The sequence below is a fragment of the Heterodontus francisci genome, chromosome 23 (genome assembly GCF_036365525.1).
Source record: "Heterodontus francisci isolate sHetFra1 chromosome 23, sHetFra1.hap1, whole genome shotgun sequence".
Classification (NCBI taxonomy): Eukaryota; Metazoa; Chordata; class Chondrichthyes; order Heterodontiformes; family Heterodontidae; genus Heterodontus; species Heterodontus francisci.
Window position 1 is genome coordinate 18,461,958 of NC_090393.1, and position 14,854 is coordinate 18,476,811.

Here is a 14,854-nt window from a genome sequence, read left to right on the forward strand (position 1 = left end):
ACATCAGGGCGCATGTGGGACTAGTCAGGTGTGATTCTTCAATTATTTTATTTCTAAAGGTGTGAAATAGATAAAACTGCGATTGCAAATATAACTCTGCTTGCCACCCTGTCACTGTGATTGAGGTTGGTAATTCATGGTAGATCATGGGTACAGAGCTATTTCTATAGTACCACTGTATGCCCACATAAGAGTACAAATTCATTGTCAAAATGAAAAATAAATGTGATGGAACTAAAAAGTCTGCAATTAAAAAAAACCTGCAATTTTGTTTTGTACAGTTACAGGTTGCTGCAGATGAGTAGTGGGATCGAAGCGATCGGCAGCATACGCTGGGACCTGTTTGGTCTACTTCTTTTGGCTTGGATCATTGTATATTTCTGTATATTCAAAGGAGTTAAATCGACTGGAAAGGTGAGGAGCAGTAGAAGTGAATGCTGGAGAGAAATGTTTCAGATGTTCATTTTGCTTGACTAGTTTTGACTTAATTTTAGAAATCCAGAAGCACAAATAAAATTTAATTGTATCTCCTTCCTCTTGCCCCAATTAAAATCAGAGAGCCAGTGATTATCAAAGTTCTCGCTTCCTTTGTTAATTCTATGATTAGTTATTAGCCATAATTTTCCCTAAAATAGGACAAAAGTCACCACACTAGATTTTCATAAAAACATAAGAAATAGGGTCAGGAGTAGGCCACATGGCATCTCAAGCCTCTCCTGCATTCAATAAGATCATGGCTGAGCTACCTCAAATCCATTTTCCCATCCTATTCCCATATCTCTAGATTCCATTTTCCTTTGATTTGCACCCTGTTTCTTGGTGGTTTTGGAGCACTAAGCTGATATGGCCATGTGGTGTGATGTGGGTGGTTCCCACTGTTCAGCTCCCTGCCAGACCACAGCAAGTGTATTTGTATTAGAGTTTAGCCCCTTGGTGTTTTATTTCTCAAATAAACAGACAGTGACAGGTTTTCTTGTGGGTTTTTAAAAAACAGAAAGTCAATTATTTATTGAGCAATACACCTTATCCCAAAATCGCCGCAACCACTTTCAGTCACGTATTCACTCGCGCGCACGTGCGCACACACACACACACACAAGAAGAAACAGATAGAGAAAGGAAAGAGATAGGTGTGTTTTAGCGGGTGAGAAGGGTTGTGATAAACATGTTGAATTCTCTTGAGATTCAAATTCTGCATAGTTGCAGGCCTGAGATGATTGTAGATTTCTCTCGTGATTGAAGGTTCTGTTGAAGATGGTGGGTCACTTCTAGCTCTCTCTCTTTGTTGTATAATGTAGATGTCAGATTTTTCAGCAGGGCAGGTGCTTTCTGGCTTGCTGGAATTCCAGCTGTTACAAGTAGCTCACCTTCTGGGTCAGTCTCTCTCTCTCTCTTTCATAATTTTTTAATATGGTATAACTGTCACTTCACACCTGGAATGTTTCTCGGATAGGTGTGAGATGGGCTTCGTTGACACCTTTTGGCTTTGAAGATTTGTCCTTTGTCTTTGTCAGACTGTTTGAATACACAAAAGTTAATCCCCTTCTCATCGGCCATTTTAGTCCATTGTTCACTTCTTAAAGATTGTTTTTGAAAAAAAAACAGTCTGTTTTTTCATAACTCTTCAGAGTTAATCTGTGAATGTTGTATTATCGCACCTCTAATATGCATAACACTGAGTAAAATGATGTATTAATGCCCAGAGCCCAAACCACGCAAGTCAAAACTTGCATCATATTATTTCACTGGAAATACTGTCAAACCTCTTTAATACCTGACCACAGCCTGCCCTGTCACTTTTAATTTACGCCAAGTGGCTTGATCAAACTTTCCAATCTATTTTCTCACCACTGTATAAATGATGGCATGAGCAGCATGGTGGTGCCTGGGAGAAAAGGCCTGCTCAGGTTGGGAAAATGAACCAGACCCGGACCCGAGCCCAGCCCGGCCCAAGCCCCTCCGATTTTGGCCTGAGCCCGACCCCGACTCAACCCGACCCGAGTCCGACCCAACCATCCCTTTACTAACCTTCCTGATACCGAATCTGCAGGAAGCTGCAGCGCATGCGTGATGACCTCACTCGCTCACTGCACAGACTCAGTTTCGTCCCGGACTCCCAGCTCAGGTAAGTTTTTTTTAAAAATTTCAATACTTACCGGCAGAGCACTTATCGTGTGTGTCCGGCCTGACCTGACCTGAGCCCGAAAGATGGACCCGGAAGAGGGGCCCAGCCCGACCCAAACCCGACACATGTCAGGTTCCGTCAGGTTCAGGTCGGGTAGCAGGCCTTTACCTGGGAGGTAGGTACTGCATAGAGGAGGCCATTTTATTTGCTGGAACTGAAGGTTGAATATCTGTTTGATGCTCTGGAGGTTACTAAAGGACATAGCTGCTAGACTGGGTCTGTGGCAGGTGGTGGGGGAACCAACACGAGGGAAAAACATACTTGACCTCGTCCTCAGCAATCTGCCTGCCGCTGATGCTTCTGTCCATGATTGCATGGCTAGGAGTGACCACCGCACAGTCCTTGTGGAGACGAAGTCCCGCCTTCACATTGAGGATACCGTCCTTCGTGTTGTGTGGCACTATCACCGTGCTAAATGGGATAGATTTCAAACAGATCTAGCAATGCAAAACTGGGCATCCATGAGGCGCTGTGGGCCATCAGCAGCAGCAGAATTGTACTCAACCACAATCTGTAACCTCAGGGCCCGGCATATCCCCCACTCGTCCATTACCATCAAGCCAGGAGACCAACCCTAGTTCAGTGAAGAGTGCAGGAGGGCATGCCAGGAGCAGCACCAGGCATACCTCAAAATGAGGTATCAACTTGGTGAAACTACAACCCAGGACTACTAGTATGCCAAACTGCATAAGCAGCATGCAATAGACAGAACGAAGCGATCCCATAACCAACCAATCAGATCTAAGCTCTGCAGTCCTGCCACATCCAGTTGTGAATGGTGGTGGACAATTAAACAACTAACTGGAGGAGGTGGCTCCACAAATATTCCCATCCTCAATGATGGGGGAGCCCAGCACATCAGTACGAAAGATAAGGCTGAAGCATTTGCAACAATCTTCAGCCAGAAGTGCCGAGTTGATGATCCATCTCGGCCCCCTCCTGAAGTCCCCAGCATTACAGATGCCAGACTTCAGCCAATTCGATTCACTCCACATGATATCAAGAAACGACTGAAGGCACTGGATACTGCAAAGCCTGTGGGTCCTGACAATATTCCGGCAATAGTACTGAAGACCTGTGCTCCAGAACTTGCTGCACCCCTAGCCAAGCTGTTCCAGCATAGCTACAACACTGGCATCTACCCGGCAATGTGGAAAATTGCCCAGGTATGTCCTGTACACAAAAAGCAGGACAAGTCCAACCTGGCCAATTACCGCCCCATCGGTCTACTCTCAATCATCAGTAAAGTGATGGAAGGTGTCATCAACTGTACCATCAAGCAGCACTTGCTTAGCAATAATCTGTTCAGTGATGCTCAGTTTGTGTTCCGTCAGGGCCACTCAGCTCCTGACCTCATTACAGCCTTTGTTCAAACATGGACAAAAGAGCTGAAGTCAAGAGGTGAGGTGAGAGTGACTGCCCTTGACATCAAGGCAGCATTTGACTGAGTATGGTATCAAGGAGCCCTAGCAAAACTAAAGTCAATGTGAATCAGGGGGAAAACCCTCTGCTGGTTGGAGTCATACCTAGCGCAAAGGAAGATGGCTGTGGTTGTTGGATGTCAATTATCTCAGCTCCAGGACATCACTGCAAGAGTTACTCAGTGTAGTGTCCTAGGCCCAACCATATTCAGCTGCTTCATCAATGACCTTCCTTCAATCATAAGGTCAGAAGTGAGGATGTTTGCTGATGATTGCACAATGTTCAGCACCATTCGCGACTCCTCAAATATTGAAGCAGTCCGTGTAGAAATGCAGCAAGACCTGGACAATATCCAGGCTTGGGCTGATAAGTGGCAAGTAACATTTGCGCCACACAAGTGCCAGGCAATGACCATCTCCAACAAGAGAGAATCTAACCATCTCCTCTTGACATTCAATGGCATTACCATCGCTGAATCCCCCACTTTCAACATCCTAGGGGCTACCATTGACCAGAAACTGAACTGGAATAACCATATAAATACCGTGGCTACAAGAGCAGGTCAGAGGCTAGGAATCCTGTGGCGAGTAACTCACCTCCTGACTCCCCAAAGCCTGTCCACCATCTCCAAGGCACAAGTCAGGAGTGTGATGGAATACTCTCCACTTGCCTGGATGGGTGCCGCTCCAACAACACTCAAGAAGCTCGACACCATCCAGAACAAAGCAGTCCGCTTGATTGGCACACCATCCACAAACATTCACTCCCTCCACCACCGACGCACAGTGGCAGCAGTGTGTACCATCTACAAGATGCACTGCAGCAATGCACCAAGGCTCCTTAGACAGCACCTTCCAAACCCGCGACCTGTACCACCTCGAAGGACAAGAGCAGCAGATGCATGGGAACATCACCACCTGCAAGTTCCCCTCCAAGTCACACACCATCCTGACTTGGAACTATATCGCCGTTCCTTCACTGTTGCTGGGTCAAAATCCTGGAACTCTCTGCCTAACAGCACTGTGGGTGTACCCACTTCACATGAACTGCAGCGGTTCAAGAAGGAAGCTCACCACCACCTCTCAAGGGCAATTAGGGATGGGCGATAAATGCTGACCTGGCCAGTGACGCCCACATTCCATGAATGAATTTTTTAAAAAAAGGTTCTGTCAAAACCTTTACGACAAATTTAGTCAGCTCTGTGCACTTTGGTTCCCTGTGGGCAATCCATATCCATTCTATTCCTATTTTGTGAAGAGATGGCAGAGGGTAGATTAGAAGGCAGACGAAACAAAGGCGAGCATCAACTAGGCTTGGAATGCAGAATAACTTCAAGAAGACAAGGTTAAGGGCACTCTACCTGAATGCACACAGAATTCGCAAGAAGGTAGCTGATTTAAAGTCCCAAATAGAGGTAAATGGGTATGATCTAATTGCCATTATGGAAAGGTGGATACAGGGTGACCAAGACTGGGAACTGAATATTCAAGGATATTTGACATTTAGGCAGGTCAGGCAAAAAGGAAAAGGAGGTGGTGTTGCGCTGATAATGAGGGATGGGGTCAGTACATTAGTCAGGGAGGATCTCAGATCGGCAGAACCAAATGTGTGGAATCTATTTGGGTGGAGTAAGAAACAGCAAGGGGCAGCTAACATTGGTAGGAGTTGTTTATAGGCACCAAACAGTAGTAGTCGTGTAGGGCATGGTATTAATCAGGAAATTAGAGAAGCATGTAGCATGGGTAGTTCAGTAATCATGGGTGACTTCAATCTGTATATAGACTGGATAAACCTAATGAGCACTAATGCTGTGGAAGATGAGTTTCTGGAGTGTGTTGGGGATGGTTTTCTAGAGCAGTATGTTGAGGAAACAACTAGAGAACAGGCTATTTTAGAGCTAGTATTAAGTAATGATTTCTCAATTAATAATTAATGATCTTGTGAAAGAACCTTTAGGGATGAATGACCATGGTATGGTAGAATTTTACGTTATGTTTGAAAGTGAGATAGTTCAATCTGAAGCCAGGGTGTTAAATTTGAACAAAGAAAATTATAAAAGGTACAAGGGGCACATTGGCTGAGGTGGATTGGGAAAATACATTAAAAGGTATGATAGTATATAGGCAATGGATAGTCTTTAAAGAAATATTACATAGTTTACAGCAACTATACATTCCTTCAAGGCACAAAAACCCCAAAAGTAAAGGTAGTCAACTGTGGCTAACAAAGGAAGTTAAGGATTGTATAAGATTAAAAGAAAAGGCCTGTAAAGTTGCCAGATATAGTAGTAAACCTGAGGATTGGGAGGATTTTAGAATACAGCAAAGGAGGACGAAGAAACTCAAAGAAAGGGAGAATAGAATATGAATGTAAGCTAGCAAAAAACCTAAAAACTGACTGTAAAAGCTTCTACAGGTACGTAAAAAGGAAACTTTTGGCTAAGACAAATGTGGGTCCATTACAGGCAGAGTCAGGAGAATTTATAATGGGAAATAGAGAAATGGCAGGGAAGCTAAATGATTATTTCGTCTCTGTCTTCACTGAGGAGGATACAAGAAATCTCCCAGAATTAGAGATCCAAGGGATTAGGTAGAATGAGGAATTGAAGGAAATTAGTATTAGTATGAAGGTTGTATTGGAGAAATTAATGGGGCTGAAGGTTGATAAGTCCCCAGGATCTGACATTCTACATCCCAGTGTGTTGAAAGAGGTAGCTATGGAGATAGTGGATGCATTGGTGATCATCTTCCAAAATTCTATAGATTTTGGAATGGTTGCTGCAGATTGGAAAGTAGCAAATGTCACCCCACCAATAAAGAAGGGAGGGAGAGAGAAAACCGGGAATTACAGACCTGTTAGTCTTACATCAATCGTTGGGGAAAATGCTAGAATCTATTCTAAAGGATGTGATGAATGGGCACAATGATAATAATGATCTGATTGGGCATAGTCAACATGGATTTATAAATGGGAAATCATGTTTGACGAACCTGTTGGAGTTTTTTGAGGATGTTACGAACAGAATTGATAAAGGGGAGTCGGTGGACGTGGTATACTTGGATTTTCAGAAGGCTTTTGATAAAGTCCCCCACGGGAGGTTGGTTAGTAAAATTAAAGCACATGGGATAGGAGGTAATATACTGGCATGGATTAAGGATTGGTTAACAGGCAGAAAGCAGAGTGTAGGAATAAACAGATCATTCTCACGTTGGCAGATGTGACTAGTGGGGTACCACAAGGATCGGTACTTGGGCCCCAGCTGTTCACAATATATATCAATGATTTGAATGTGGGGATCAAATGTAATATTTCCAAGTTCGCAGATGACATAAAACTAGGTGGGAATGTGTATGTGAGGAAGATGCAAAGCAGCTTCAAGGGGATTTGGACAGACTTAGTGAATGGGCAAGAACGTGGCAGATGGAAGATAATGTGGAAAAAATGTGAGATTATCCACTTTGGTAGGAAGAATAGATGTGCAGAGTATTTCTTAAATGGTAAGAGTCGGAGAAAGTGTAGATGTACAAAGGGACCTGGGTGTCCTTGTCAATAAGTCGCTGAAAGCTAACATGCAGATGCAGCAAGCAATTAAGAAGGCAAATGGTATGTTGGCCTTCATTGCAAGAGTACAGGAGTAATGACATCTTACTTCAATTGAATAGAACCTTTGGTTAGACCGCACCTGGAGTACTGTGTGCAGTTCTGGTCCCCTTACCTTAGGAAGGATATTAATGCCATAGAAGGAGTGCAACAAAGGTTCATAGAAACATAGAAAATAGGAACAGGGGTAGGCCATTCAGTCCTTCGAGCCTGCTCCGCCATTCATTATGATCATGGCTGATCATCCAACTCAGTAACCTGTTCCCGCTTTCGCCCCATATCCTTTGATCCCTTTAAACCCACGAGCTATATCTAACTCCTTCTTGAAAACATACAATGTTTTGGCCTCAATAGTCTTCCCCAGACTTGTTCCCGGGATGGCGCGACTGACCTATGAAGAGAGATTGGGAAACTGGGTCTCTACTCTCTAGAGTTTCGAAGAATGAGAGGTGATCTGATTGAAACCTACAAAATACTTAAAGGGATAGACAGAGTAGATGAAGGTAAGATGTTTCCCCCTGGTTGAGGAGTCTAGGGGACACAGTTTCAAAATAAGGGGGAAGCCACTTAGGACTGAGATGAGAAGAAATTTCTTTACTCAGAGGGTTGTGAATCTTTGGAATTCCCTACCGCAGAGCACCATGGAAGCTCAGTCATTGAGTATGCTTCAAGCAGAGATTGTCAGATTTCTAAATATCATTGATATAAAGGGTTATGAGGATAATGTGGGAAAAAGCTGTTGAAGTGGATGATCAGTCATGATCATATTGACTAGTGGGGCAGGCTCGATGGGCTGAATGGCCTACTCCTGTTCCAATGTTCCTATTAGAAGAACTTAGTGAGGCATTAAAGAAGAAATGTGTTCTCTGCGTGAAGATGCCCACTCACCAAGATTACAAGAAATTCTTTGATTTCCCTGCACGTCATTACCTCATAAAGCTGCGCTTCTCTATCCTTCCCTTCTCCCCACACCCTCCCCACCCTTCAGATAGGAGAGAGGAAAGGAAGGACCTCTGTCACCACAGCGTGCAGAGGGTGCACAGAAAGGGGAGCACATTGACTAGGACAAGATAATATGCAGCTGGAGAATAGAGGACACAACTTATTGTACAATGCTTTCAATGAATATACAATCTATGATTCTATATAAAGCCACTTGACACCTGCCTGTTAACGTCCCCGCTATCCTTCCAATATCTGTGATGTCAAAGACATTCCTCTTGCAGTGTGAAGGGGGTTCCAAGCCCATGTCTGAAGTTCCTTCATGCTGAGATTGGAGGACGCATTAAGGAAGTGTTGACGTCGGTTACCATTCCTTGGTGTTACTGGTGCAGAGGTGTCTTCTGCTGCTGCTGTTGCATAAAAGATCAGCTAACTCAGCTTAGACCCAGGCATTGAACCTGGAAGCTTCTGTGTTCTTATGGCTCAGTTACACACTAAATAAACTTGCTCGTGCATCGGGGTCTTAATTTTCTTCTCCTCTTCCACTCTCTGGGGATTGTGGTGGGCCTCCACCTGCACCTACTCCCTAGAATAACTTGGATTAGCAGTTCTGGATGTGAGGGAGGAATCAAAGTCTGTGATTGATTGTTCTGTGGTAATTGGTATGCCAACACATTGTACCAACATATTATGCCAGTGCACTGAGTCTTGAAAATGGGTGAGAACTTGTCAACTGTTCAGGAATATTGTAAAAAGCAACAAAATGGTTAAGCTGACTTTTTCCGTTTGTATAAAATATTCTTATTTTGGTCACTTCTTATTTGTACACAACTAATCTCTTGCTCTCTGTCTTCCTAGGTGGTGTATTTTACAGCCATTTTCCCATACCTCATCCTGATAATACTACTGATCAATAATGTGCAGCTACCAGGAGCTAAGAATGGAATCCTCTTCTTCCTCACCCCTAATTGGAGCAAGCTGCTGGAAGTTCAGGTAAATGCTAGAATAGTTACCTGGTTTTGAGGAAGAGGGTGGAGGCCACAAGCAGGAAGGACAGCTGTCCAATAATTCACCATCATTGTGTGGTAAAAGGAAGTTCCTTTTTGCATGTGTCTTTGTAAAAAGCATACAATCCAGTTCCGTCTATTTAAATAGGTTTGCAATTTGCCACTATCTTTCTTAGAGGAAGGGGGAGAGACAGTTTCTAATCTGATTTGGACCATGTCCAAATTGTTGAATGGCAACAACAATACTTCAGTGGAAGACTGTGGTGAGTTGAGACTTCTGACTCCTTCCATCCTGAGAAAGGGCAAGTGGGATGAAATAAAGCAAAGCCTAGAAAGCTTTGGAGGGAGAAGGAAGGCAAAAAAAATGTGTTGTCATAGTGTCAAACTATATTTTAAGCAGTTACACGTCGATATTTTTTTGAGGGTAAAATCTGGGAAAATTTTATTTTAAAATTAAAAGAATACAGATTTGCTTCATTGTCCCATTAAAATCTATCAACTATTAGTAAACATTGTGTCATTAGTGTTAATTTTGAGTCTGGACTGGTTTTGTTTATTTTTCTGATGAGGATGTGTAGTAAACTAATTAAAGCAGCAGAATATAATTACCATTATCAGATTTTCTCAGTCTGTGAATCTCACTGTTTCTAGATCTTTATGCTGTGATACTAGATATAGTTTTTCAGGAGTCGCCCTTCACTGTCCACTGTTCCTCTTCCATGACATCACTATAGTATATTATGTCGGATGAACAGTTTCCTTGATGCAGCAACAAAATAAGAGGAAGTTTGGCAAGAGGAAGAAAACTTGTGATCATCGTCATTTGAAATTGGTTAAATATTTTGATACAAGATAAACGTTGTTGGCCCCTAGAATTCAGACAATGTCCTTGACATTGGTAACCAAGGATGGGGTGATGACAGAAGATCAGAGAGCCTATACGCTTGGAGATATGAACAAATATGAACTCTAGCCTATGTGTCAAGACATTTCTTTCCTACAGAAAAGCCCCCCAAAAGAAGAGAAATATGAACATCCCCAATAGTTCAGTTAATAGAAAACTCTTCAGCAAAACTGATGGGTAAAATATCCAGACATGAGATCAAGTAAAGTAACATTTGTGGGTATGTGTGCATATTTGCTGAGAAAACCTTTGGAGTGACCTTTGCTACCAATACCTGCACTTTTTTCAAATGTCTGCCTATTCTTCTTTGAGTGAGGGAAAATGAATAAGAAGGATTACTGACAACCAATACAGAAACTGAGTCCAATAGAAAAAGTGCAAGGAAGAGATGAGTGAAAGATAAACAGGCAAAGGGACAAAGAAATATACACTTATATATTTCCTAAAATGGAGGCTAAAATTCTGATTCAGATATTACTTGCACTAACTCCTGTGAATTAAAACAATAGACAATTAAGTCTATCTCCAAGCAGACAACAATTTGTGACATAAGAACAGAAAATGCTGGAAATAATCAGCAGGTCAGGAACTCTGCAGAGAGGGAGACAGGGAGAGAAAAATAGGGTTAACATCTCAGGTCAATAACCTCTTGTCAGCACTTTGCCCATTCTGGCAAATGATCATCAGCCTGAAACATTAACTCTATTTCTGTGTGTCTCCACAGCTGCTACCTGACCTGAATATTTTCAGCATTTTCTGTTTGTATGTCAGCTTTCCAGTATTCGCAGCATTTTGCCAGTGATTTGTGACAGATGCACAAGTTTTGCTGACTCTCTCATAGCAAATTACAAGTCAAATGTATTCCATTGTGTGTGTTAATTTTAAACTTCTGCATTCTTGCCATAGGTATGGGTGAATGCTGCTGCACAGATTTTTAATTCCATTGGAATTGGGTTTGGCACCATGATGTCTATGGCCAGTTACAACAAATTTCATCATAACATTCTAAAGTAAGAGTTGGATTTTTGATTAGTTTTTGTTTTATAAGGGCAGCATTGTGTGTTGGGAGCACCATCAGACCTTACGCAATGATATGGAAGAGAAAAAAAACAATTCTTTAAGCTTCATGTTTGTGTAGGGTTCACACTTAAACAATGACTGCTTGAATCAAGTAGTTAATGCTGCTGGAATTTAAGGAACAGTTACCCCGGTGTGAGTTCAGGAGAAAACGAGTATTAGAATTTTTTCTTCACGGAAAGGATTGTGTTATGTTTTAAACCAAAATTAATTTGCACTACCCTTTGTGTGAAGAAGTGTTTCCTGACATCACTCCAAACAGTCTAGCTCTAATTTTAAGTTTATGCCCCTTTGTTCTTGATTTCCGCACCAGGATAAATAGTTTCTATCTATCCTATCAAATCCTTTAATCAGTGTATAACATGTATAAGATGCACTACAGCAACTCGCCAAGCCTTTTTCGACAGCACCTTTGAAACCCACAACCTCTACCACCTAGAAGAACAAGGGTAGCAGTCACATGGGAACACCACCACCGCAAGTACCCCTCCAAGTCATCCTGACTTGGAACTATATCACCGTTGCTTCACTGTCACTGGGTCAAAAACCTGGAACTCCCTAACAGCACTGTGGGTGTACCTACACCAGATGGACTGCAGCGGTTCAAATAAGTGACTCACCACCACCTTCTCGAGGGCAATTGGGGATGGGCAACCAATTCTGGCCTTGCCAGCGACGCTCACATTCCATGAAAGAATTTTAAAAACTTAAACACCTCCATTGTATCACCCCTTAATTTTCTATACTCTAGGGAATACATGCCTAGCCTATGCAGCCTGACCTCAGTTTAACCCTTTTAAGTTCCAGTATCATTCCTGAGGTGCAGTACCCAGACTGAAAGCAGTATTCCAGAAACGGTCAAACCAAAACTTTAAACAACTGAATTCCAGTCCCTTCTGAAATCTCACACTTTGAGATTATTCTTCCAGGCAATTTGTCTTTGAATGCATCTTGCAACCACTGCCTCCCCTTGTCCCCCACAATTCCTCCACCCACACCCCACCCCACCCCAGCCCAACATTACAACAGTGACTACACTTCAAATTTACTTCATTGGCTGTAAGGTGCTTTGGGATGTCCTGAAGTTGTGAAAGGCGCTATATTAATTGAACTTCTTATGATTTGCTGTTTGAAATCTCTGTTTTGTTTGCAGCCTGTAGGGGCCAGGAAGAGGGAGGGCATCTTCCATGATGTTTACTGTATGACTAGTTACATTGTCAATCCATGAGGTCAATGGTGCAAGAGCAAATATTTCACCCCTTGAGAGTAAAATATTTTGTAATAACTCAACATTCCTTGGAACATAAAGGTTCTGTTTAAAACCCAACTTGGTCTTTGAAACAGCCAGAATAAATTTCTACTTTGGCTTCAGGAAAGGAAGGGTAAAGGGAAAATTTGGAACCAAAATGCATCTTTTCCCTGACAATGGAGTGGTAATTTATACTCCATTCTCCCTCCCTGAAGTACAGTGTCCTAAAGCAGCCTGAGAGACCCAATAACACTTGCCCAATTTGGGACTGTATTTGGGTTATGCTATGATTTAAATTTCCAACCATGCATAAAGAGATGTAACGTGCTGACTCTGAAGCTGGATATCAAATTCCTTTTGAATTATGTTTTGTTTCTATGTCTTGCAAATTTTTATGTTTACATATCTTTGTTTTTTCCCAGAGATACGCTCATTGTTGCAGTGACAAACTCAGCCACAAGTATTTTTGCAGGATTTGTGGTTTTCTCTGCAATTGGATACATGGGCCACCAGCACAACCTGCCTGTTGAGGACATTGCCACTGATGGTAGGTTTCCTTTTAATCAATCTAGAAGTATTAAGGCACTCCCTTAGGGCACAGCGCAACTTCCTGGTAAAACATCGAAATTGCAATTGTTCCCATATCCTCCCATCCAATTAGAAATGATTTATAATTACACATGCTTTGTAAAGCAGTGGTTAATTGTGATTTATGTCATTACCTGAAACATTCTTGAATAAATAAGAAAGCCATTAAACAACAGCTGCTTTTATTTTGGTATTTTGTTTAAACATTTCATGGCCTACAGGTTCTGTTTTTATCACTTGGACACAGTCCTCTGGGTTGGCAGTGCGGTTACCATCCAAATACCAATTCAATCTGGGGAATGATATTGGCTGCTCCTACCTGAGCAACTCGCTCTGAGGAAAACATGGAGTTGGTGTCCTCCTTTACCCAGCTGACTCTGGGGCAGGCATGAAGTTGCTGTCCTTCTTCAGCCAGCTCACTTTGGGACTGGAATGGGGACTAGCAGAAGAGTTGGTGGTCGCATATTGTTGAGTAATGTCTGTTGGACAACTTTCTCACTAATAAACTTTCATGTCTTATTCCCTTACTCAGGCCCAGGACTGGTGTTTGTTGTTTACCCAGAAGCATTTGTAACCATGCCCATCGCACCATTGTGGGCCACACTGTTCTTCTTCATGCTTATCTGCTTAGGTGTGGATAGCCAGGTAAGAAGCCAAAGGTGATCAGACAGCTGACAGAAGAGCTCAGAGCTGCACAGCCGGTGCAAGGACGGACAGGAAGAGTGACAATGTCTGCAATACTTGTAATTGTTTGCAGTTGGAGTTAGAGAAGCAACCCCATTGCATCAGAACAATGGCCCAGATGTTGTGGTCAGTGGCAAAGCAAGGGTGCTCGCTGCTGATCTCAAAGGAAGCTGCCCACAAAGATCGAGTTTGGGTTTCCCCTTTTCCGATGGTAGTTTAAATCTGGCGCCAAGTTTTATTTTATTTATTTTTATTTTATTTAGAGATACAGCACTGAAACAGGCCCTTCGGCCCACCGAGTCTGTGCCGACCAAGAACCACCCATTTGTACTAACCCTACAGTGATCCCATATTCCCTACCACCTACCTACACTAGGGGCAATTTACAATGGCCAATTTACCTATCACCTGCAAGTCTTTGGCGGTGGGAGGAAACCGGAGCACCCGGCGAAAACCCACGCGGTCACAGGGAGAACTTGCAAACTCCACACAGGCAGACCCAGCACTGAACCCGGGTGCCTGGAGCTGTGAGGCTGCGGTGCTAACCACTGTGCCGCCCTAAGTTGGGGGGATGTCTTGGCATGCAGCAACAGTGATGCCGGCAAGCAGATAGGCAGTGAAACACATTGAAATAATCACACACAGCAAACCCAGAAGTAAAAGCACTTAATATCCTTCACTTTTAATTTAAATTTTCAAATAGAAAAATAAATGGTTATCAATGAGATAGAAGCTAAAATAAAATTTTAAAAAAAACTTTTTTTAAAATGTGGAATTTTTTATCATTATGAAGAAATTTGACATTCCGCAACTATAGGTCTGGATTTTATGCAGGAGGCGGGGCTCCCGGTGCCAGGCTGAAAAGTCGGGGGGAACCCCGCCTCTGCATTTTTTCGGACCCCTGGAGCAATCCTCCGGTCTTTTGGGTCAAAGCTAAAGGAGGCAGGATCCCCGTCCATTTAAAAACTTAATAGGGACAGGGATCCCACCCCCAAGAGCTGCTGGCCAATCACAGGGCCGGCAACTCAGCAGCGCCACCGGTACTGCACAGGCCTCGGACCCAGGCCCAGCGCTGGAACCCCGCACCTCAGGTAAGTGAGGGGTCGCCAAGGCCAGTCTGGAGGTCCCCGGCAAGGGGGGCTGGGAGGGTGGGCATTAAGTCCAGGGGGAGGGCAGTCCTGGGGGGTACGTTTGTT

General features: G+C 43.1%; 1 protein-coding gene across 4 annotated transcripts in view; it reads left to right on the forward strand.

The window, feature by feature from the left end:
* The window catches only part of LOC137382618 (sodium- and chloride-dependent GABA transporter 1-like), a 158,137-nt gene that overhangs the window by 121,038 nt on the left and 22,245 nt on the right, over nt 1–14,854 (forward strand). For all 4 annotated transcript variants that reach the window (XM_068054793.1, XM_068054794.1, XM_068054791.1 and 1 more), the window contains 5 exons: nt 282–414; nt 9,008–9,142; nt 10,967–11,070; nt 12,809–12,933; nt 13,507–13,619. In XM_068054793.1, coding sequence (XP_067910894.1) covers nt 282–414; nt 9,008–9,142; nt 10,967–11,070; nt 12,809–12,933; nt 13,507–13,619 — 610 coding nt within the window. The remainder of the gene's footprint in view (nt 1–281; nt 415–9,007; nt 9,143–10,966; nt 11,071–12,808; nt 12,934–13,506; nt 13,620–14,854) is intronic.